Genomic DNA, 26273 nt, shown 5'->3' with positions numbered 1-26273 from the left:
TATATCATTAAAATCTACGTTTTTTTGTGGAAGTGTAAAATTTGGCATCATCTTGCACGAGGAAATACTGATTCTGTGCGGAGAACAAAGAAGGTTTCCTATTAACGCAAAAAATTTTTTCAAAAAACGAAAAAAATATCGACGGCGGATTTTTTTCGGTAATTTTTTTAAATCGTCCTGAAACATGAAACTCTAGAAAGCCCAACTCGACCATTTTGTGACAGCAAAACGCTGTGGTGTCTTACTCGGCCACCAGATTTGTGTCCACTCGAATTTGTACGGTCTAAATGAAATTGAAGGTCCCTCGTTCGAAATCCTTTATTAAGCATGAATATTTATAAAACCAAGCAACAACGTATAACAATTGTTAAACTATCGTACAACACATTTTAACGATGTCTCTAGATCTAACATTTACATACAATATATGTACAAATGATGTTCCCATTATGTCAATAGGCAGTCTATTGATCTAAATATTCATTATTCTACCTAATCTAGTGTTAATTTGTTTTCAATTTAAATTTCTAGTTTACTTTGTTCTATATTATCATTTAGATACAATTCATCATTTTATTGTGTGCTATTTAAAAATGTTTTATTAAATCTTCGTAATAAAATTCGATAATGGCACTACGTGTTTAAAAACATACAAACCCAAACCGATAAGTCTTTGTAAAATTCTCTTTATAAATAGAAAACGTCACCGAGCCGTGTAAAATATATAATTATTGATGCTTATTTACAATTCAGGTAGCTCTCAATCGAATACAAAATTCATAAGCTTTATTCCTGTCGTTTAGCAGTCGACGTATTTGTAGGACGAGATGAATTTTGAACGGTGGCAACGTCGCACCGACGTAACGCCTCTTACGCTCTGTTTACCCAAAACGTTACGTCGTCACGTTCACGTCAAGCAAACAGGGACGTATTTACACGAATGAATGTTGATCGGTCGCGACTGGGCCCGCTATAAAATACTCAGATGATTCATATTTACAGAACGATGATCCGATTCTGGCGATGGGGATGACGTAGGCAATCGCGTGAGCAACTACTGCGGAGGAGGGCAACGGACGACGGTCGTGGTGGTGTACTCCTCGAACTTCTTGTCGATGGGGATGCGGTCGTCGTAGAGCGTGGGCGCCTGCAGGATGATCCCGGCCGTGCCCACCAGCACCGCCAACGTGAAGATCCACAAGAAGAGCCGGTCCAGCACCATCGCCACGTACTTCCAGTCCTCCTTCACCTTGGTGGAGTCCTCCAGCATCTTGGTGTGCTCGGCTATGAAGCGCACGCAGAAGCACGACTTGTGGATCTCCGGGGGGCACCTGGTGTGGGAGAAGGCGGGGTTGCGCAGGACGGGGCTCTTGATGCCGCTGCTGTCGCCTTCCACGGGCACCTCTTCGGACTCCGAGTGGGGCACGGCGACGGGGCCGTGGATCTGACAGCTGCCGCCGAAAGGGCCCCCGTCCTCCAAGCTACAACAAGAAAAATACTCTTCCTCTTGTCCTCAGTCCCCTAACTAAACTTCCCTTATCCTGAATATTAATTAGCGCCTCGAACGCAATCGACTTATTTCATAATTTTAACTACTTCTCGCTGTATCCGGATTCCATCCACGTTTCAAAGTGGAAGTGATGAATAATAATGGACTTAACAATAGAAATTGCCTTTTAATACAGCCGCCTTCAATTCGGCTGAAGGTTGAAGTTGATGGAATCCGGCTTGTGGGTTTAATAATTGCGAAAACATCGATCTTCTTGTTTGACGCTTCGCTCCAAAGCTCACCTAGGGGACAAGTCTTCCTTCGAGGGAGTCCTGCTGGGGTACTTCCTCCTAGGACTGCAATCGTCTCGATGGACCGTCGTGTGGTAAGGATAAAGACACGTCGAAGGCTCTCGCCCTCGCATCAAGAACCGACTGGACACGCACCTGCAACCAAAACTCCACTCAAGAACTCTTCACCATCTAATTACGCGAGCGTGTTCAACCCTCATTTCTGCTTCTTGGATATGCATCGTGGCGTGCGAGGTGACCATAACACCCTCTTACAACCCTTACCGAGACAGCTAATTCACATAAGAACACTCGCACCCCTCGACAGTATTTACCTGTTCGTTTCAAAAATATATTGAGGCCTTTTCATTACTAATAATCTGGGTAGTATGTGGATGAACACCCTCTTCACCCAGGGTGACATTTTGTGCGTTTGGGGTGAGCGGAAGTGCACGTTGAGCACCACCACCGTGACGCATATGCTGAAACAAGAATTAAATTTTTAATTAAGAGGCGACTGCATAATATGCAAACCGAGCTGAGGGCGAGCGCTGCAAAACACAGCGGGGGCGGCGTCGTATATTACAGTTCTGACCAGAAAATCGCATAATTTAGGCGAGGGGTCGAGCGGATGCCCTTAGTGGTATTAAACATGCAACGTGAGCTGGGGTGTTAAAAGCAGGGAAGATGCTGCAAGGGCAAAGTTTAGGAAATGAAAGAAGTGGAATTGTAGCTGGTGAGAAAGGAAGAAGTGGTAAGATTTATTTGTCTTTGGTTGTTTTGATTTTATTTTTTTGTAACGATTTCCAGCTCGGAAGGTAAGAGAAGCAATCAAGGATGAACCAAAGATTATTCAACAATTAATTGTGAAGGGTAGAACAGACACGTGATAAAGTTGTTACAAGTCAAAGAACGGGCAAACGGGAGGAAGTGTGTGAGAGCTCAAATTTGGACATAAATAGGATGAGGAGAATAAAATGAAAATAAATGCAATGGAATGAAATTCTAAATTAGAAATGGATCTAAAAAAAAGTAGAGTGTACAAGAAAAACAACAATGAAACAATTTTGAAAACAATGAATTTCACAGAGAAAGAAGAAATTATTGAATAGGAAGAGAGACTTTTTATTGTGTTTTTCTGTTTTTTTCCCAAAATAATTTTAGCTAAATGAGAATGAAAACATCTACAGAGTGTTCCAGAGTTGCGAAAAAGCTCTATAATTTGTTTGTTATTAAAGATATCAACTTTTTCTTTTTTCTATATGATAGCTACGTTTCTACTGCATATTCGGAAAATATTGCGGTATATATACAAGGTGTCCCAATATTATAAGAACACTAAAGTTTTTTTTTAATGTTACCCAGTTTGATTTCATTTTTGGATTCTATGCTAAATTGTGAATCAAATCTACAAGGTCGTTTTTACTTATCTCCCATTGTTTTTGATCAGTGGCGCTGGTAAATACCAGAATTTCGAATTTCAGGGGTCCCTTCAAAAATTCGTACCTTCCAAACAGTTACACATAAATTTAAATAATTGACGCTGTTTGATTCCTGAATGTTTGCCGCATCTGCTAAGTGTTTACCCAATAACGTGCTTAGTCGCATATGCCTTCTGCGATTTTTTAAATATAATAAACTAAAAATGTCAAAAATTCATTTTTTTCAAATGGCACTCCGCATTTATTATTGCACTGGTTGAAAGCTTTTTTGAGAAGCTATCCAACGGTACCGGGTTTGTATAGTTGAATGTGAAAATCTAGGGTGCTATCTTAAAATCACTAAAAATCACTAAAATAATTAAATGTTTAATTGTTAAACACTGTTTTGTTGGTTGATTCATCTTTATGGAGTGACCATATTGTGTGATTATCTTTTGTTAGACCTACTAGATTTTTGTAATGTCTTTTTAACGGAAAAATTGCACCAAATTTAGCGATTTTAGGATAACACCCTAGATTTGCAGATTCGACTATACAAACTTCATAGTGCAATAATAAATACGGAGTGCCATTTGAAAAAAATGAGTTTTTGACATTTTTAGTTTAAAAAATCACAGTAGGCATATGCGACTGAGCAGGTTGTTGAGTAAACACTCAGCAGATGAGGCAAACATTCAGAAATCAAACAGCGTCAATCATTTTAATTTATGTGCAACGATTTGGAAGGTACGAATTTTCGAAGGGACCCCTGCAATTCGAAATTCCGGTAAAAAAAGCGCCATTGATCAAAAACGATGGCAGATCAATAAAAACGACCTCTATAAATTTGATTCATAATTTAGCATACAATTCAAAAATAAAATCAAACTGGGTAGGTTCCGTTTAAAAAAATTGAGACGCATTGTATACAGAGTGTCTCAGCTAAGATTTTGGAGCCTAATAACTCAGTTATTTTCCAGCGGATTTTTGTGAAATTTAAAATGCAGATATTTTAGACGATGAAGAATAAAATCCCGTTAATGCAATCACCCAAGTCTTAAAAACGTAATTTTTACATGCCTTTTTAAAATGTTGAATCAATTAAGATTTACATAAAAAATTGATCGTCAACAAAAAATGCTGTCGGAAAAAACTCGTCCTTGAAAGACGTCTGGTAAGCAAGAAAAAAGCAAAAAACTGTGTTAAACGTGGCTGCAAATGCAAAAACGTAGACGCGTATGAAACAAGCGCAATTTTGCAGAATTTTGGTCATCTCTTTTCGCAGAAGCGCAGGTGACATATTTGACGTTTATCTTGCTAACCTTACAAACACTTACAAAGTTAAAGACAACATTTGGACGTAATTTATTATACTGGAAGCTTTAATTCTTCCATAAAGGACTAAAACACGATCAGGATATTTTAGCAAGGTAATTTAGTTCGCGTACGCTTCCTGTGTCTTCAAATAAATTGACGACTCTCTTAACCTTACATTTTGTAAAGCCTACATTTGGATAGTGTTCCACGAGAAAACGAACTGTATCATTGAAGTTCTTACGACACTCTCCATAGGCAATTTTCAATAAATTTTCACAATTTGAGATTTATAATAAACCGCGCCCAATTTTGAAAGACTTTAAAGGGTTTACAAAATGTTGCTTGGCAATTAATCATCAATTGTTTCAAAAGGTAACTGCCTAAATACCTTCAAATTTTTCATTAAATTTTTAACGACAAAATCTAATCTTTTCGTTGAATCAGACAAGTGATTTACTTAATTGTTTGTGTAGACCTCTATTTTTTAATGTTTAACAATCTAATAATAATCGCGCATAATTTTCGATAAAGGAAACATGTGTTCAAATTACATTTTTTAACTTGAGGTAATTTTATTGTTACTAATTGAACCTTACCGGTCTAAAATAACTGCATTTTAAATTTCATAGAAATCCGTTGGCAAATAACCGAGAGACTCAAAATCTTAGCTGAGACACCCTGTATATACCGCAATATTTTCCGAATGGCAGTAGAAGCGTAGCTATCGTCTAAAAAAATGTAAAAGTTGATATCTTTAATAACAAACAAGTTATGGAGCTTTTTTCTAAGTCTGGGACACCTGTATCTATAATTGAGTAAAAAAAATGTAAAATGGCTGTTGTAACAAAATTTCTCTTCACAGAAGAAAAACAAAGAGATTGTAAATTCTCTAATTCCCACTTTTTCTCTAAAAATTGAACCAATTTCTGCAGAAATGACATTTTTAATTTCTTTTTTTGTTTTCACTTACTTAATTTCGCGTTCCAAGATTTTTCACATCAATTTAATTTCCTCCGCAAGTGCAAAGTTTTCAATAAAACCCTCGATAACAAACCCCCAACGTTTCTTTCGACCGAATTTTACTGTTAATCGCCTTCAGCTGCAGATGCAGCGCTCTAGTTGGAGGTATTTAAAGGGGGAACCTAGGTCGCATTAATCCTTTAAGAGGCTTAAACGAGTCCTTACCTTATCGATACGAGGATCATCGCGAATATCAGATACTTCCCCAGGAGCGGGACCACCAGCGACGTCGGCGGTATAATCTCGACGACCAGGAGGAAGAACACATGGAGGCTAATCAGAATCGAAATGGAGAGCGTGACCTAGAAAAATCTCATCTCAACAAATCACTCGGCAAATTCGAAAGAGTGTCACGTCGCCCCACGTCAGACTTTAGCGCAGCTCGTCCACTCGTTGGAGTCAATTATGGCAACGCGATGAAATATCCAGCCACCGTAAGATAACAGAATGTAATTAGACCAGACGAGAATGCAAAGAGCGATTTCCAGGACAATGCTTGGAGACAAAATACGACAGGGTGCATAAGACAAACAAAATAATTCGAGCGGAGGGCATTGTCTCGTGCTGCCCCACTAGACTCGGCTTGTTTAAATCATTCAAAATATTTCGTAGAGCAACTTTCACCGACGGTCCAAATTTATGCGCCCCAATTAAGTGTCTAGCAAAGACTTTATTAAGGGGAAGATTAACCAACCCCCTGGCCCTCTTGTTTGCTTAGGACCCGGCCATTTGCCTCCTACGACACATTCCGATAAATTCCCGCGTTTTCATTAGAAAACTCCAATAAGGCGACTGTCGCCAATCGATGACGTGCACTACTGAACTCAATAAGAAATAATGATGTTTCAGAGTCTTGTGACAAGTTTAATGGAAGACCTCCGGCAATATGACAATTTGAATATAAAAAGCATCATTCAGGCGAAGTTTTCAGTGAAACTTTCCATAAATCAGGCGGATTGATGGTGTTTGCATAAGTTCCGCCATATTTCGAATTAAAACCGGCTCAGGAAACGAAATAGATTTATTTCGGGTGATTTGTACGCACCGAACACGTACCTGTCAATTGCCTGATCGATCTTAATGACAGCGATAACAGATGGTGCAAAAATGATTGATCGGGGAATTTTCAAAAGTGAGCTAATTAATCCGGAAAGGCGAGTTCCTTTTTAATTCCGGCAATTAGAACGGAACCGCGACCGTGTTTTTGGTGGCAGCTTTTATGACGAAACACCGCCAGATAATGGAAATTCAAGGAAAAAGAAAGAAACCGTCATCGGAGGCATCCATTAACGGACATTACGGCTCGCATAGGACTTCATTATGCGGGGACATCAGCCCGATGTTTATTATTTCTTGCGATGTAAAAAATTATTCAGACAGCTTGTTCGAGACTTGAAATTTCTTGTCGGTAAATATCAAGTTCCCAAGTCAAACAGACGACGACGTCAAAATGGCGTGGCTTTTTTGTCCTGGTCGCCGAGACGGGATGCACAAAATTACGCTATAAAGCCAAGGTGGATTATTTATTACCTTCTCTCCACTGTCTGAGGGCAGGTAGAATGTGAGCACCGTGAGGAACGAGATGCCCATACACGGGATGATGATGTTTACTGTATAAAACAAAGTCTTTCTTCGCATCGTAATATTGAAAGTTATATCGAGATATGGCTCATCACAGCACGTGTAGAATTTTTCATTTCTGCAAGGAAAAATGCGTTAGGGGGGTTTTTATTTATTTATAAACAGGAGATGGTGGAAGTGATGAGGTTTCAGCAAGGAACAGGAGAAACAGACGTGGGGAAATAAAATCGGCTGGTGAACAAAAATGGTGGAGGCGCCGGGTTGCAACGCGTCTAATTATTGTCAAGGCGCATCCACCGGTTTGTTGATTGTGTCTTTTTAAAAGGAAATATATTTTGTACATCGTGGTTAGAAAATTGTCGATAAATTTATATTGTTTCGTCGTAAAACATGGAGGTATTGAGTCGTAAATATTTTTAGAAGAGCTCTCAACACCGGCGAAGACATGGTAACGACGAATAAAAATAAAAATTTTACCATCACATTTTGATTACTTGGTTATAGTTGAGAAGGGGAAAATATATGTCGGTAGAAATGTGGAGAATAAAAAAATCGTGAAACAATTTTTTAGCACAATTTCATTCAAATGTCTTTATTTTTAAATTGGAGAACTGGGAAAAAATATTGCAAATTAATATTGTCCAATTTATAAGAGAATCGAGAATTAGCATAAAGGAGTGAGGCTTACAAAAAAAATAATTAAAGAATAAAAGGAGTATTGAGTTTGCAGGATGCGAAGCAATGAATGATTTTTTCAAACTAAATTGAAATGCAAAAGAGATTTATTTTAATTGTTATTTCCCTTTTTCATTCAATTTTTTAATGTTATTTTATCTCTTAGCTTTTCCATTTCGATATATTACAGAACTAAAGACAATACAGAAAATACATCCCATGATTGTGAATAAAATAAGAAAAATTAGTGATAAATGGAAGGAATACAGTGAGAATAAGGATAAGAATTAATAAGGACAATGGAAAAAAAATCTTTGCATGCATTCAAAATATCAGTTAAAAAGGAATGAGTCACAAATATTTTCAGAATAGCTGTCAGCACTGTCGAAGACAATTTTCGTATGAAAATAAAAATTTATAAGCATCCTATTTTGATTTTGATTACCATTATTAACCATTATTTGGTTATGTTATGATTAAGAAGAAAGGAAATTTAAGAGAAATAAGTAAGAGATAAGAATGAATAGAATTCGAGACAAAATTGCAAAGCAAATAATATCAGAAGATTGAAGATAACATTCAAACAGGTAAAACAAGGAGAAAATGGAAGAACTGAAGTAAAATTGTTACGTATTATGTAATAGAAAGATATGAGTTTCATAACATAATTTTTGTTAGTAAAGAATAAAGAAAATGTAGAGTGTACAAGGAAAGCAGCAATAGAACTATTTTGAAAAAAAATATCTCACAGGGAAAGGAAACTTGAAACGCAAAGGGATTTTTTTTTGTGTGTCATTCCCTGTTACTTTCCAAAATAAGCCTGGTTAGAAGAAGATGAAAATATAGATGAGGAAACAGAAAAAATGAAAAAATAACAATAAAACCATTGTGAACAAATATTTTTTGCGTAAAAAGGAAAACGATTATAACTCAATTATTTTTCAGTTTTCATCTTTTGAAATAAACAGGGTGTCCCTCCTAAGATTTTGGAGCCTAATATCTCGGTTATTTGCCAACGGATTTTTATAAAATTTAAAACGTAGATATGTTAGATGGTGAAGATTCAATTAGTAAAAATAAAAATTGTAATTTTAACACATGCTCCCTTTGTTGAAAATTAAGCGCAAATATTATTAGATCCAACGAAAAAATTAAATTTTCTTGTTAAAAATTTGATCTAAATTTTGAAGGTACAGGGTTATTCTACATGATTGTAGTCGAAGTAGGCCATGCCCATGTTATTACGTTTTTGCCGCTTTCATGTGAACTGTCAGTTGTGTCGCTGTCACTGTCATTTTTTAGGTGAAAAGTGCGGTGATGAGGATTTTATTTATTTTTGTTAAATTAACGATTGAATCCAGAAATATTGAGTTGTTCTACAATCAATTTAAAAATATTGAGTTGTTTTGCAGCCAATTTAACACATCATTTTGATCATTTTTTTATGTGGAGCGGCAACCATAAATTTTACATTCAGTTTTCACGCCTACTTCGACTACAATCATTTAGAATAACCCTGTATAAACCATTCACGATTATTTCAAATTCGGACTATCTATGAAAATCTGACATTTTAGTTGGCAGTATTGTGATTTGTCTTAATAAATCTATTTTAGGTTATAATTCAACCGAACACTGCTCCCAAGTTGTTACATTTTTTAAATAATTAAACGCATTAGGAACAATAATCGTAAAATTGTAATGAAACATACATATTTGTAGGGCAGTTCTGGGTAAATTCTTATTAATTAAATTAATGACGGAATTGACAACAATGCGAATATTTTAAAACGAAACGTCATATGACAGGACCTGACGCCAATCTAACAAAAAAATATCGCGGCCTCCTGCGTGTTTAAAATAATCGTGAACGGCATATATGTATTTGAGCAGTCGCCTTTTGAAATAATTGATGAAACATAGGCAAGCAACATTTTGTGCACCCCTTAAAATCTCTCAAAAATGAGCGCGCTTTGTTATACAGGGCAAGTCACATAAGGTTTATTTCTGAATTTATTTTGTACGCAACCAAGAATACTAATTACGCTGACCACTTGATACCATTTATAATGTGATTTTATTTAGTAATCCACGTATAAGGCATTCACGATCTTTTTGGGACCGAGTTGGCTATGACCATCTAGTGATTTTGTTGGCAGTACTTCGGTGATAACTAAATTCCCTAAAGGAAATTGACACTTTCTGTGTTAGGTTAGGTTGTTTTCAGTTTAGGGTTATATTTTCTAAATAGGTACATTGTTGCCGGATCTCTTAAATCTGATCTGTCCTTTTTAAATTAAATTAAATCGTTTAATAGAAATTTTTTATCGTATAAAATTATTTTGGCAATTTTGACTGTTCCTTTGACGGAAGTTTAAATTATTTTTACATACATAATAAATCATTTAGTTTCTTACGAATATTAAAATAATAAATCTGGCAATCCGGTGGCAAGAAAATGCCGAACAGACACTGACAGAAAAAAAAATTGCATCCGTTGCATCACTGAGTCAGTGAGTCCAACATGAAAAGAAAAAATCATAGCCAACTCGGTCCCAAAAAGATCGTGAATGCCTAATAGGTATGTAATTTGGCTAAAAATGTCAAAATGACAGTTGATGAATTTAATTTTTGATTTCATTAATCAGAACAGGAAAACGTCATTGTGACTTTTTTAGCCAAATTACAACGTAGGTACGTTGATTACTAAATTAAATCACATTATAAATGGTATCAAGTAGTCAGCGTCATTAGTATTTTTGGTTGCGTACAAAATAAATTAAGAAATAAGCCTTATGTGACTTGCCCTGTATAGAAAAGTAAAATTGTATTAATTTGTTGAAAATACTTTCAAAATAGACAACAATGGCAGAAGTTTCAATATTTTTTAAAAAAGAAACAAATTTTGCTATAAATAAATAACAATAAAACGTAACAACAAACGTCAAATGTCACCTGCGTTTGTACAAAGAGGGGTAACCAAAATTTGACGATTTTGCACATTTGTTTCATACGCGTATTCGTTTTTGCGTCTCCAGCCATGTTTAAGTGCTTTTTTCTTTTTTCTTGCAAACCAGACGTCTTTCAAGGACGAGTTTTTGCCTCTAACATTGTTTATTGACGATAAATTTTTTGAGATATTACACTCGAAAGTCTTAACTGGGACACCTGTACAAAACTTTATAAAATTTAGAGATAAACTGAAAATAAATAGAAAGGCGTAAGCTGTCTAAAATAGTTTTGGTTATAAATGGTCCCAAATTGTATTTTTTTTTAAGTTTCGCCAAGAACGTTGCGACAATGTAATGTTGGTTGCATCGACAATTTGGTCAGGCTCATTATTCCTCGTGATCACTCTGTACATACAGGGTTAGTCACCAGAGACTTCCGATGAAAATTTCGTTATATGCAACCAAAACTACAATTTCCAGTGGTTTCTAGCTTCCCAGATTTATAAAAAGTAATATTTAAATCAACGATTGCTGGCCCTTATTGTATGCATGTCAGTTTTCACATTTAGGTATATTAACTTTTGCTCATAACCTCAATAAAGAGAAAGTATCATGATTAATCTTATTCTTATTAATCTTAGTCTCTCGTGAATAACCCTGTAGGTATATGTAATAAGAGAAAAGAAAATAAATATTAAAAAAGATTATAGATTCAATGTCTATGAAGTGAAAATAAAAAAACATCGATTTTAAATTATTAATAGCAATTATGAATAACAAAGATAAGAAACCAGCGAAAAAGAAATATTTAAAACTATAAAGAGAATTTTTGTAACACAAATAATTATCCTTTCAAATCAATTTAACCTACACCGCTCGATATTTCATGTACGCTCACGTTCAAAAAGAACAAGAATTGTTTAAACTACAGAGCCGGCTCCATGTTTCGATTTTGACGTTCAATGAACGAACACGACCGCCAATCTCCGAGTTAATTAATATTCAAGCGATCAACCGCTTTAAACGAAATTATTATTTTGATGTGACTTTAAAGCAGCATCTGAATGACACACTTAGTTCGAAACTCTTTTAAACCGCCATAAAATAATGACGCCGACGACAATAATTACGTAAAGTCGATACCACTCTTCAACTTTTTAGAGCCTCATTGTTGGAAAGTGTGGTCCGTCGGGACCGCAAACCGAATTAATCTCAACCCAAGACAGTTTATTAATTCTTTTCGCTGCGGCCATTAGTTGTTTGGTGTCAAAGTAAAGCGATTACTGCCGATAAAATTTTTATTGCGCAACTCAATTAAGCCGAAGCTCTTCGCGATTCATAAGAGGCGATTTTTAAAGCTTTCGGCGGGAAGCTACGTGCAAACTTTTTCACACAAACAAGTCACAACCGCAAATGGATGCTTCAAAGGATTCAGCGACAATAAAATCCACCGACGGATAATTACCGAACTCCACTTAGGTGCGATTACGTATTCCCTGGAAATTTCGATATCGGCATTAATAATTTATAGTTTCCCAAGATATTGGGATAATCGAGGATCCCGGACAACATAGACCTGTACGTCTGCCATCCATCATCCAGCTTTGCGCTCCATTAAATCTGTTTATTCCGGGCGGAGTGATATTGATCTGTGCAAGTGTCCGACGTCGCCCGTAAAAATTAAGACACTTAATCTGAACATGAAAAGGTGGTGTCCTTGCCGGAAAAAAAATGGCAGCTCGGGACCGCCCACATGAAAGTTTAATCTTTGGAAAGCGCCGGAGCGGAACGCGTTTTCCGTCAGACGAGATCTTGTTAGTTGGCTGTACTGGTGTAGTGGCAGCATTGCGTAAGCTAAATACCCATCAAGGGAAGTCCCGACTTAATTACAACCGAAATTTATCTTCTTTAATAACTGATCTTGCGTCAATTAAAACAGAACGATACAAAAATGCATCAAGACTCAACATGCTTTATGATTTATGACAACGCACACATTTTCCAAGTCGTGATGACCTTCGACCGGTTCAAACGCGACTCAAATGACCATCGCACAATTTATAGACATTCTATCAAAAGGTGGTGCAACAGACCCGCAAAAAATTTCAAAGCTCCATTCGTGGAGAGCTTTCAATAACTGCGTGAATCAATACTGTAATATTTGTAAATTGGCAAATTTTTATTTCAGAAAACGGTTTACACATTCGAAACTTTTCCAATTGGGGCGAAATGTAATTTCTTCCTGACAACATTTAAATGTAAATTCTTTCACAGCGTGCCGTTTGGCAAATAATTGAGAAAACCGAAAGGTAATCGAGACGCTATATAAATCAAGGGAAAAATGAAACGAAAGGAGGAAAAGTCTTGCAGTGGGATATTAGAAATTGTTCGAAGGTGTATTTCTTTGGCTGTAAATGTGTAATGGGATGTAGTGAACACGTTTGTGTATTTTTTGTAGGGTTAGAATGATTGATTGAATAATGGTGGATGCGCCGGGTAAATTTCATTTGTTGTGGTTTTTACCTTACGGCAGGTACTTCTAGAATGTCCCATTCAACGGACATGTAAAATTCAGAAAGGTCCACCCCCACGTCGACGATGTTGCTTCCTGCTTTCTCGTCCATGTGGCGAAGATCCACCTAGAGAAGACAATGTTGGTGAAAAATGTGACGAGTCTAGAGAGCCACACCGATACGATAATATAACTATGAGAACAAGTTATACAAATAGTAAAACACCTGTAACAGACAATAAACATATGAATAGTGAGCAAACAAGAAAAAAATCCCGGATCCGGTGAGATTTTGAAAAATCCGGCGTGAACTTCTCAATCTGGGCCGAAGAAAATTGCGGCAAGATTTACGATTGTTCTCTTATTTAGTAGTATCCGTTTCGACGCGTTGGAAATTCGTAATCGGCCATAATTTCTTGTAAAATATTCCCTTCGGGTGTTTGACAGGAAAAAATAGCGAATAATTTCGTGGCGGAAACACGAAATCGTCGTCGACGAACCGGAACAAGTCGAATTAATTTCATTTATCAAACGGAATTTGTGTATGCAAATCTGTGTCCGTTCCCTAAAGAAAATAAACACAAGGCATGCTGAAGAGTCTTGGCCATGCAGAAAGAGGCGCACGCATTAGTCTCTGCCTTATTTAGTCCGGTCAGGATTAAATTGTCCTTGTAAAATCTCGTCAATTAGATTTAATCAAATCTTCGATTGTTGCACGTTGGCAGATCAGTCATCTGGCACCGCCGCCCTCCACACTCCGGTTAAACTCCGGAGCTTAATATCTTAAAATTGTGTAATTGAATTTTGTAAAGCGGCAAGCAAGGGAGAATTATTCAGATGAAGGCGTCGCAACCATATTTTTTTGATTGCAATTAAACAAAAAGTCGCGTTATCTCCCTGGAAGTTTAATTTTCTTCACAAATAAACTCGCACGCCGGAAAAATCAAACCAATTAAAAATGTAATTAAACAAGAAACTCGTTTCAAAGACTGAGATGACGTTGGCAACGAGGCGTTGTGTCACCTGTCAGGCGACCGATTTAGGTTGGCAGCGCGCGTCAAACGTCACATTGACAAGCTATAACTGTCACTGGGTAATTTATAACCTGACAATATTTATCACGAGTTGGAGGTAAACACGCGCCACCCTTAACTCGAGATTAGTGCTTTGGGGGCGGTTAAAATTGTGATACATCTGCCTCCGCTTTGACAAGAAGTTAATCCAATGAAGGCCGCATTAACCGGGCCGCAACTCGTTGTGTCACATAATTATAACGATGTACTGACTGTTTAAGATTCACCCTTTTTCGCCTCCCACACGCGGGGTTGCGGCTCGCGCCAACGCGATTAAGTCGAAAAGGATGACTCTCCCCGTGAAACACACTGTCATTTACGTAATCCAAACGAGACCTAACAAGCAGCAGTTTCTTTGGTAAAAGCAGTAAAAAGATCCCGTCGAATCGGTTCTCGCGAAATCGGTTCGGTGTTTTTAGACAATTGAGAGATTAAAGCCGTTAAGTTGGTAACAAGATAAGTGTAATGAACTGCCATTATTTACGGGGCCAATAAATCGCGCCGTCAAAAGCGACCCAACTTGACGGAAACAAAAGAACCAGTGTAAACAATTCCCTGGGGATTTTCTGGGCCGATCTGGTCACTTAATAACCGACTTATCTAATCGGGTTTAACGAGATTTTACACTGACAAGACCAATTAATTAGTTAATCGAGTTAAAGGAGTTTAAAGTTGATCAGTTTAGTGGATTTTTAGTCGACTGTTTTAGATTTTTATTTTTAGGGGATTTTGTTTGTCTCAAGTTTTGTACATATCTCTTCAATTACACTAAGTCCGGTATAATTGCTGGTCTGGATGTGTTAATTGGTGGTGACGCAGATGTGATGGGCATGCTCGAGATGAACCAAGCAAAGCACTGAAACTCATCTGTCACAAGTTCAAGCAAAAGTAAAATGTCAGATCCGGAAGAATTCAGTCATGCCGTGACGAGTGTGCTTTTGTATAAACCGTCAGGTTACTGCGTTTATTAGATTTAAGTGTAATTCTTTAGAGATGTCTTTTATACAGTGTCAGAAGGAGGAATTCGTGTCGTCGCTAGGCGAGTAATGAAACCAAGAGTAATGAATTGGAGCTGGAGACCCTGGACATAAACTAAAGCATCACAGGAACCATGTAAAGCACGAAGCGCAAGACAAGCCATTAGTTCACACCGGCATTTCTTTTAATTACGATTATTAAATTAAAGTGGGACGCAGTTTGTCAACTGTCATACTTACCAACCTCACCCACACAAAACACCTAACTCGTTCTAATCGTCTCTAACTGTTGGTAATTTTCGTCGTGTCAATCTAGGTTGGTAGCGCTATCATGCCGCAGAGCCAACGTAAGCGACATCTATCTAACATTTACCGAAACTGCTAACACTAACCTCCCTTAATGGAAAAGGTATAAAATTTGTGGTGCCTCAAAAATTATTACACCACACAAAAAAGGTCAAAAAAAAAAAGACGTTTGCTACCACTAGCTGGATAGGCCCGTCAAGTATGACAGTCAGGATCCTGGCTCCTGTTTAGGTGAGATTATCTCATTTTTTAGATTTGTCTTTTATCAGATTGTATTAGATTTTGAGAGCAGTCGAGGTGAAATCAACCGAAAATTGCCACAATAACTTGTTCCCGTGTGATTTGCTTATCTCCTCAAACAAAAAGGAAAAGTCGAAACCTGTTACGTGTTCGTAACTTCGTTCGAGTCAAAAAGTGACCCCAAAAAATGGAAACGAGCGTTCCGGGGGGCGCGTCCGAGGTGTGAAAAAATCCGAGCGAGACTGGTGCCCCAGAGCGCACTAATTTGGGCATTTATGGCGTAACGACAGATCTTGCTCGGGGCCCGGGATGCAAATTGCTTTGCAAGTTTAGGCCAATTTATTTTATGGTAATGCAATTAACTTCCAGCAGTCACGTGCGTCTGGTGAGTCACCGGCAACAAGAATCTTGTCTTGGTCGCATTTAATCCGGGAAAAGAAGAATGAAAGAAATGAAATCGAGATTTGAGTCGTTTAATATAGGCGAGTGGCGGCGTTCGTTCCGGATTAAAGAGTATCTCGAGGTATATCCGGAGACAACGCTTACCACATCAAATGTAAATTTAAAACCTATTAGGGCTATAAGTGGGATGAGCAGACGAGATTCTGCGTCTCGGTACCTCAGCCCTCCGCTAATTTATTCCATTGATCTGCTTATATTGTTGTTCCTTCGAGTGAACTACTTTTAGGCGAAGCGAATGCAAACGGGGGAGGAATAAGTGGATAATTGTTCGGCACCCCGACAAATCGATTGTGATCAGGACCGGTCGATGCGGTGGCCGATTCGTATTTTTCGGGAGTGGTGGAGAAGTGCCCGCTCGGAAGTCATAAACCAGAGCATCCACCCTCTTCGCAAATCAATCGCGCACACTTATTCTCCGGCTCCTTGTTCCTTGTAAATTAATGGATTTTACATCAAAACTTTCCAAACAGAAGTTCCTTATTATTTTCGCAATAGAGTATCTCTCGCCGTGATAAACTCCACCCCTTCTTGTCGGCTAAATATTAAAATCGATACGTTAAGTACCGTGCTGATAATTAATTGAAATAAATCAAACTCGTCGACGATTTATTGCAGTTTGAAAGTGTATCTATCGTATGCAACGATTGGCTACCCTTTAATAGGGGGTGAACACGCTACAAATTCAGCAAGGGGTGCAAAAGTCGTGCAGGTGCATGCATTCATTGAACTCGACCTAGTCGAGTGCTTTGAACCGACGACATTCAACCCGGCTAAAATGGCCGGCTGACTCTTTGACAGTCCCGCCGCCTCCGCACGAAAAATGAAGCGACACTTTTAGCGAAAGAAAAATAATTAGAATCGAACGGGCGCCAGGACGTGTCAAAGAGCGAGTTCCATGCAACACTCGAGCAAAACATTTCCATGCAAACTTCTGTTATAGCCCAGTCAATAAAAGTTTTAATCTAACCCGGTACTGCATTAGGGGATGAGTTAATGGTCCCCGGTGAACTCTGCCGTGGAATTTTAAGACAATCTGCAAGCCATGAATAGATGGAGCACGCCGGTTCGGCTTTAATACAAGAATGACGCTCTGGATTAACTACTGCGGATAAAATGGTGAATCAAACGTAATGTGCGTGCATTGTCAAAGTCGTATCGAGACAATCAACTCCAAGAACACAACGATCTAAGGAAAATAACTGATTAAGCGGAATCAAATGTCGAGTGGTGTAGGCAAATCGAAATACCCTGTCTGTGGGGTGGCTCGGCGCTAGTCGAGCCCAGCTGCTAAAACTTACTACAAAATGGGATAAATGCTTGTTTATCTGGGTCACCTTAAACTGCATCCTCACGAAAATAACACACGTTTGGAAAAATATTGTGTTCCTGTTGTGTCCCAAGTGGGTTCGATGGGAGACAGATCGGGTGAGGGGAAGGGTCACTAGTAACAGTTTCGAACAATTCTGTATTTGTCGTGTTGAAAAAAGCAATATCCTGTTGAAATGTATTCCAAAATAAAGACTAGAACTGTATCTGCACTACCAGCTTGTGAGAATGTGCAATTCTAAAGGAAAATCAGTTTTGCCTAGTAAATTCCTTGTTTCTCAGATTTCAATGTAAAACTAAAACTTCTGAATCGATTACGACTACGTCTAATTCCATTTATTTTTTTCTTTGATTTTCTACGCTTTTTTATCTTTTTTTCATTACCCTATTTGTTCCCTTTTTGTTTCTTTCTCAATTTTTCTATTCTCAATAATACAATATTTTTTGCCATCTTCACCTTTATCATCCACTTTTATTCTGTTTCTCTTACACTCTTTCTCATACATGAACTGTTGTCTTTCCACCCATCCCTTGTTTCGGCTCCATGCATCATCACACTTTTCAGATTCATTTTAAAATTCTTTCGTTATTTCTTTAGCATTTTATGATTTTTTCTCTTTAAATAACATTATCTCAATGTATTCACATTTTCTTCACTTCCACAAAATTTGTTTCACAGTCTAGGGGCCCGATTTCAAGTAATGGTGGCAAATAGGTGGTGCAGGGCAAATGTGTAGCTATCTTTGTCCTACAAATTAATTACCAATATGCGTCATCTTTCTCTCTTGCGCCGTTACCATGACAACAACAAGTGCGACAGTCGCAAGTCAACTTGAAATCGGCCCTTAAGACTGGTTTACAAATCTATGACCAACTCAATAGACCGGGACCAATGGCTTAACGTGACTTCCGAATCACGAGAGCCTTTTTTTTATTTCGCCCTGGGTCGGATTCGAACCCGCGACCCTCGCGTCCCTGAGCCGAAACGGACTCCCTTAGGCTAGAGCTGCCTTATTTAATTATCTTTGAATTCTAATGATATAGTGCATTCCTTGTCACGTTCTCTTTTTTTCTCTTTCATTTTCTTACCTCAATTCTCACATATTTATCTTTTTCTTTTCCCTTTTCTAGCTTTGCATCTTCCTGAATCTATTCTAAAATAGATCCTTTGTCTGCTCTTGCTTTTCACATTTTCTCATAAACGGTCACACAAGTCAGCTTCTCTTTTCCTTGTTCCTTGAGGATAATGGATACGTGTGTATTGCACCTTGGTGTAGCTTTGAAGGCTAGGTACACAATATTTTGAGTAACAGATAAATCTGGCACACCCTAATAAGCCTGTGTAGATCAAAGCCAGTCTGTTCTCCGCCTACGCGTCTTAGACTACATCAAAGAGGTTTTTTTTGGTATAGCTGAACACGAATGACGGACAACGTTCCTATTTGAGCATAAACAAGAGCAAATTTGGTGGAACAAAATAATTCTGGTGGTGAATAATATGAAATAATTGCGTTTAGGCATCATGCTTTGTTATAAAACGTGCTCGTAATTTATTCGCATTGTTCCAACGCTAATGTAAATGAAAGTTTCGTCGATAAAATCATTCAAAGCATGCAATCGATGTAAATATTTGTAACCGCGTTCATAAATCTATTAAAAGCGTTGCCGAATGTGCGAAACGTCTAAGTGTGTCGGCTCGAGATAAAATTTAAAAGAAGCGACGACCTACTCGGACGTTTCTTTGATTAAGTTCTCCCAAGAATAATTTTCATTTGTGGGGAAAAACTGCTGAGCCAGTTATTGTCTAATCTCTCGATTACGCTCGTCAGGAACCCTTCGATGAAATCATTTGGCAATTAATTGGTCTTTGTCAACAAAGCCGGTCTTGTGATTTTTTCCACGACGCTCCACTCATTTACGTAATCAGCGCAACATCACTTTTGATCCTCTTAGCATCCTCCCGACGAAAATGAAGGGTATCTCGCCTCATTAATTTGGTCACGGCCGTCATATTAAAAATCATAGAATGTGCTTTAATAAATTTAAAAAGGAGATAAATGGCGAAACGCTCTTGCTAAAAATACGCATTAAAACGACGAATTTCAGAGCTTTCAACTTTTCCGCTCCAACTCGAATGCCTGAAAGCTCTATTATTTCAACATTTCTTGAAACTTTATTTTTAGAGGGGTTCCAGTTTCTAATGGGTCTGCACCTGGAAGTAATTACGGAAACTTCGATAAATAAAGAAAGTCGAGATGGATTCCGGCAAAATTCAAATCACCAATTAGCATAGAGTTAATTATCATAACAGCGCTCTGTGATGATTGTTCCCGTTAAAAATCTGTTCGTGTGCAAGAAAAGACTGCGAGAGGAGCGCAACTGTGACTCGTTTGCGTTTTGAGAGCTGAGTATATGTGTGGCGTAGTTTGTAGTCAGTGGCGCTTTCGGTTGTGGTGATAAAGTAGCGCTAGTCGCGGAGAGATGTCTCTAATGTCGCGCGGTAACGCTCGCGGCTTCGCCGCTCCGGTGATATAAACGCATGGGATTGCTCATTGAATGGGCTATATGGTGCAGTTGGAACAAAGCGGCGAATATCGAAATGCCATTTAGGTATAGAAGCAGGTGCGCGTGTGAGTTGGTTTGGATGTGCAGCCCGTTCCACAGATCGATTTGCACGCCCATCTGGCATCTCATGCAGAAGATGTCTGACATTGTTGTTTACGCGGCCAGCAGTCAATATAAAATGGCATCTGTGAGTATAGACAAAGTGTGAGGAGTACTGTTAATTTTATACCTTTCCCAAGTGTAAACAGTCGATATGTACAGGGAGCGCAATTCTCTAAACAAACACCAGTCAACAATAACACCTCGCGAACCTTAAACCCATCGTACGTCCAACTTCCTAACTTCAACACGCATGTTTGGACGTCGTACGGAAAGAACTCTACGTCTATAGCGCACGAGGACTTGTATACCGCGGGCGGCTGCCAGACCACGAGGCCGTTGTAGTAGACGGTCGCCTTGGTCATCAACGTGACCTCATAGTTGCCGTCGGCGCTGCAAGAAAACACACTGACAGTGCTGGCGCGCCACGGACCGACCGTCCACGGGGACTCCACAGCTCTCCGCCCCAAGATTGCCAACATCAATCCGACGACGGATCGCGCGCGACCCACGAAGACAACCTTGGGGATGATCGCCATCGGTCAACAGCTCCATCTGGGTCGCACGACCTGGATTTATGTCACGGAGATAAGCGCCAAAATTTCCAGACCCACATCGACGATAACCAAAGTTCAAATTTACTTTGTTTCTACGAGAGCTCACGCGATAAAGGCTGGAGCAGGTCGGCTACGGTGACCCCACTCTTGTCCCAGATCGGATCGCGACAAAGAAATGTCCACGAACAAAACTCGATCGTCGCTGGCGCCATCACTAACCGCTGTGGCTTCTAATTAACAGATGTCGCCAATGTCTACACCTCCCACCTTTCCACCGCTTTTCTAGATCAAACAAGCTACAAAGAATCACACACGCCGTACACACAATCTCAACAATGTAAACTAGTTCTTTTACGAGGCCGCGGTGCTAACTCCCGGTTTATTATTCCGTCCTGGTACCCTTCCACGACGTTTGTTTTATGACGTATCTGCATTATTAAACCGGTTTTTGAAATGGCTGAAAACGGGATAATCTAAAATGACTCCATTCACTCGAGGGCAGCGGATTTGGAGGTGATCGCGCGACCGTTTGCGGCTGATTTACGTGACGTGATTGCCATGTGGTGGTGATAAATCTGCGGCGCAAACCGATTGCCCACGCGAGCTGTTTTTAATGTTATGCTTATTGTCAGATCATGGAGTGTGCACACTCGCTCGCGACTCTTTTTCCTTTTGTTTATCGACACCGGAGACCCGACACGTTAACAACGTTCCTGGTTTATTTAAACAGCGACAGAACGAGACCGAGCCGGCATTTTAATATTTAATTCGGATTCATAAATAATGCATTAAACGGCGACTGAAATTTAATTTTGTCAAAGAAATAAAACGAAAATATTAACGTGCTGGTTATGAATGGCGGAATTATTAAAACTAGTAATTCATTTACCAGTTGAGCACTCTCCCGACTAATTTATCACCGCGGGGATCTCGTCCAGATTTACATATTTTTATCCGACCTAATAAACTGCCACCAGCCTCGATCGACCTTGAGCGATCGTACAACGAGTCTCGGAGCAGCGTTGCTGCCACTGCCGGACAGATGGCGCCAGTGTCAACACCTCGCGCGCGTCAGCGCGCCGCGTCCGGCATATAAGCGGCACCGACGATTTTTGTCGTCTGGAAATTTTGGTGGTTTCGAGTTTTGTGGCGCACCTATGGAACAGGGGGGACAACTTCGGCCGTGCATGCACCACCTACCTTGAAGCCGTCGTACGTCCAGCTACCAAATTTGAGGACGCAGGTCTGTTCGTCGAAGGGAAAATACTCAACGTCAATCTCGCAAGACGACTTGTATATAGCAGGGGGCTTCCATTCGACTAGACCTTGGTGGTAGATGGTGGCCTTGGTGGCCAGAGTTACTTCGAAGTTCCCGTCCGCGCTGCAAGGCAATCAACAACGACCAGCAACCGCACAAACTAACAGCTACTAACAACTGTAAATCGATTTCTGAACACATCACAACACAATTATACAAGACTGGGTGGTCCAGAGTGGTACAACGTACGTATGTTGTGCTAATAAATACCGGAAAAGGAGGTGGAATGTAATGGAAAGCTCTAAAGACATAACAGAAGCGCGATAAAGTTGCTCGTCCGGATTTTACGAGCTTGTTTTATTGGCCGAGGCTCTTGTCACTCGTATTTGTTGCAAACGGAAACGCCGAATGTTGCACCGTAAAGGTGTCAAATTAACAACAAAGAACCGATCTAATGTCTTTTCGAACTCCTCGAACCGCGCCGCTTCGAGATCCACGTCGGAAAGAATTTCTAATGGAAATTCGCATCCTTCGCACTTAGCCGGTGCGTTTTTGTATAACTAAGCCCACGACGGCGTGATTTGTGAGTGGTAAATCTGAGCCGTCACGTTTTCCACAGCTCTGAAAGAATACAAACCGGGAGACAGTGCGTCACGTACAACACTGTATCAAACCACCCCTCCTAATGCACCCCGCCGTCACAACCACGCCCCACAAATACTCGGAAATAATTAATAATTAGTCCCCAACAAAAATTACCATCTCCTTCCGATTCCGCTCCTTGCGGATTTCACTTCCCCTGATTTATTATTCACAGTAAAAGGTCCTGCAATATTTACCTGGAGACCCAACAGATTCGCCAGGATTCTCCGGGGGAAAAAATTAAAGACGTTAATCCGGCACGCGACACTTTGACGTTTCTTGCGACACGATGAAAATTTTAATGATCCCTTTGTGTGTGGAGACGGATGTTCCGGTTTTAATGAACCGTACTTAGGGGAGTATTTATGACGGACGCAAAGGCTTGAGAAGCGATCTGTAAAAAGCGAACCGTCCTGATTAAAATGGCATGAGCGAGACGTATCATTAAATTGTGTTGTTTGAGTCTGTAGGTGCGCTGCAATTAAGAGAATGAGGGTAATGTTTTAGGTTTCACGAAACTTCCACGCTCTTATAATATCTCAGCAAGATAAGGAAGTCCCGCCGCCGTACCCAAATCATCACATCACATTCAAGGCAGTAACGAGAATGGAGCCCCATTTTTGCCAAGATTAACGTCTCGCAGATGAACCGATCCGGAGAGAGTTGAATTAATTCCTGCTGAGTACTAATTCGTGTTGCATGTTTACTGTCAATCTGGAATTGCAGCAGGACTGAGACAACCGAGATAACTTAGATAACTACTTCCTCTGTGGAAACTTGCGCGCGATACTATCACTCCACGAGGCTTTCGACCATTGTTCAAGGAAGAGGGACTCCCTCTCGCATTCAAATCGATACGCGCCCCGGAAAAATTTCACACCCCCGGGTCCGCACGATTCAGTTTTAAAGTCGCCACGATGCAATTAAAATGATGTAACGAAATTTCCCCCCAGGTAACACCCCGCCACGGTTCCGTGACTCCTTAAGATGCAATTTCCTTATTGTTGCTGAAATATAGCTCTCGGAAATGATCGTCTGTTCACGTTGAAAATCGCTCCAGATTTACTTCATCAGCAGATTGCGATATTCGTCTAAGTAAGACCCACGCAAAATTGAATTCCTCCACTTAAGCCACTTTGAGCCGATTAAATTCACAAATGGGTGGAACGCTACCGTACCAGAAACCGCATCGCACCCATTCCCACTCATAAATCAAATCTTGTTTACTCGCAAATCTAGTTTTTCTGCACTCTACACACCATTTGTTACAATTTACCGGCGCCGTCAAAACCAATCTAACACACCGAGATGTTAAGACTATTTGTATGACGCAAGGAAGCTACCAAGTCTCGCTAATAAGACTTCCAGGTCCCTCTCCTTAATGGAAAATATATGTAAGCCGGGCCCGAGCCCTAGGACACTACCCCTAATAACAAAATTGTTTCCGATGGCATCTGATCCGCTCGCATGTCCCTCTTTATTTAATATCGAACAACTTCACCCTCGCGTCCACTTTTTCCACGCCAATTTTAATAGTTCCCGCTTCCCCTTAATCCTTTTTCTCCGGCCGATCGATGCGCCGCCACCCATTTTTTACACGTGTCATTTCGCGAAATGTATCTTCGTCAACAGCGCGCCGACATAAAAACGAACACGGCTGAAATACGATCAACAAACGCGCACATGCCGGGTTATTGTATTTGCATCGGGAAAAGGCCGCCGGAATTAAAGTGGAACGGCGAAGGGTTCGCCGCTCCGGCCGGGCCACTTATAGGCGAGCGGAAGCCGCGCCGCGGTGAGACGCCGACGCTGGCGCCATCTCGCGAAACCGAGTGTGATTTTTTGGTTCGAATGCAGGTGATGATGAAAAATGAAAATTGAAACGGATGCGCTGTGAAGTTCATTTCCATGAAAAGCGCTATGACTTAATTGGCAACCCGGCCTAACGATATTCACAACGGTTAATAACGTTTATCCTCTAAATTGGTAAGTCTGGACATTATTTAGTCATTTATGAGGCCGGAGTGTTAATGTAATGAACAGGATGTAGCTGGGTCGTTTTTCTCCCACTAGTGTCGTCTTCAAGGTAGACATTTGCATGTTAATTCGATTGATCCTTGTCACCGGTCCCGGCGTATTACCATTTCAATTTTGATTCCGACGTGCCAATATTTACTATTTACCAGGAGCGTTCCAATTGGATTTCCTTTATTTAACATTCCATTTACGGCACGACACAGGACAAAGCATCCGATAATGGCGTCTCGATGAGACTCTTACGAATCAAAAATAAATAACAATCGCGGAAATTGTTTACGGCCGAAGTGAATTCCAGAGAAATTAAGTTAAGGCCGCAAAAAATGGCAGAAGGGAATTGAGCCGGACGCAGAGCAGTTATAAGCGGTTATGTAGAGGGCGACTCCCCAGAGATAATGCCGTAAATTACTTTAGTTACTGTCAGTAACCGTATCAACACTTTACGCTGAACGCCGCTAATATACCGGAGGTTTCCATCTCCCACGGTCGTCATTACTCCGCAGCTACACCGCTATGCCATTTCTTAATGATTAATCTTGTTCCATTTGCATGTGTGCGCTCCAAGTGAAGCCCTGAATTAACTAATGACCCCACAATTGGGGTGATAAACGCGTTTTTATCCGAAGCGCGAGCGACGGAGATTGGTGCATTTATGCGCGAGCGGAGCGTCGACACCGGTGGACGGAACACACTGGCGCCACCTCTCGCCGCAAACAAATAAAAACAAAGCGGCGTTCAGGTCGGGCGGATAAAATTGCGCAATCTGAGCAAGCCACGATCAAGACGCAATAAATACAGCTCAGGCCCAATAAAACATGTTTATAATTACTATAAATTGGAATTTAATGAATTGGAAACCAATATCGCCGATCAAAGTGGTTGTTAAATCGCTCGAAATTGCTTTTATGATTGTTTCGCTCGAAACGGAATTGACACCACGAGAAGCGTTATCACGCCGAACGTTTGTCGCCAGTTCGATTCCATTATTAACAAAGTTTCAACAGATCGAATTTTTAAAAGACTCGAGTATTCGAGATCCGGAGACAAATTAAATTTTCAATATGGACAAGGCCAAACATGAAATCGTACTTAGCCTCATGAATTCTTAATATGTTGGAGATGCTCTCAGACCGGATCTGACGACGCCGACGTGGTCTTCAAACAAATTCGGTCTTAACAGTCGTATTCTCGTTTAACTGCTTGTAATTAGCTGGGAGGAAGAAGCAAAGAGACGATTCCGCTGGGAATCGATACAGGGCGACGAAAAAAGCGCACAAAAATAATTAACGCGCCGCAACGCTACAAGAATAAGGAAAATTAATCATGAAGCAAGGCAAACAAGTTTAAAACCTTCTGCGATACACCATGTTAAGCACTAAGAAGATTATGCTCCGTACTTTATCTACGTAAGCGAGCTTTGCTCTTATTTAACCATATACTACAGATAAATCATACACAAATTGTTCCAGTCCTGG

The 26273-nt window shown here is 39.8% G+C and overlaps 1 protein-coding gene across 2 annotated transcripts in view; it reads right to left on the bottom strand.

The window, feature by feature from the left end:
• Positions 1 to 337: 337 nt before the first annotated feature.
• The window catches only part of nAChRalpha4 (nicotinic acetylcholine receptor alpha4), a 70693-nt gene continuing 44757 nt past the window's right edge, over positions 338 to 26273 (bottom strand). The window contains exons 4-10 of one of the 2 annotated variants that reach the window (XM_069053062.1): positions 22062 to 22242; positions 13268 to 13383; positions 7068 to 7236; positions 5703 to 5839; positions 2115 to 2261; positions 1792 to 1935; positions 338 to 1481 (exon numbers count right to left, since the gene is read on the bottom strand). In XM_069053062.1, coding sequence (XP_068909163.1) covers positions 1055 to 1481; positions 1792 to 1935; positions 2115 to 2261; positions 5703 to 5839; positions 7068 to 7236; positions 13268 to 13383; positions 22062 to 22242 — 1321 coding nt within the window. In that variant the 3' untranslated portion in view covers positions 338 to 1054. Of the gene's footprint in view, positions 1482 to 1791; positions 1936 to 2114; positions 2262 to 5702; positions 5840 to 7067; positions 7237 to 13267; positions 13384 to 20516; positions 20698 to 22061; positions 22243 to 26273 lie in introns of both variants that reach the window. The other variant, XM_069053063.1, reaches the window with a different exon arrangement.

Source organism: Tenebrio molitor, chromosome 7, assembly GCF_963966145.1.
Source record: "Tenebrio molitor chromosome 7, icTenMoli1.1, whole genome shotgun sequence".
In the NCBI taxonomy this organism is placed as follows: Eukaryota; Metazoa; Arthropoda; class Insecta; order Coleoptera; family Tenebrionidae; genus Tenebrio; species Tenebrio molitor.
The sequence above is the reverse complement of the archived record's forward strand: the minus strand, read 5'-3'. Positions and strand labels throughout refer to the sequence as shown.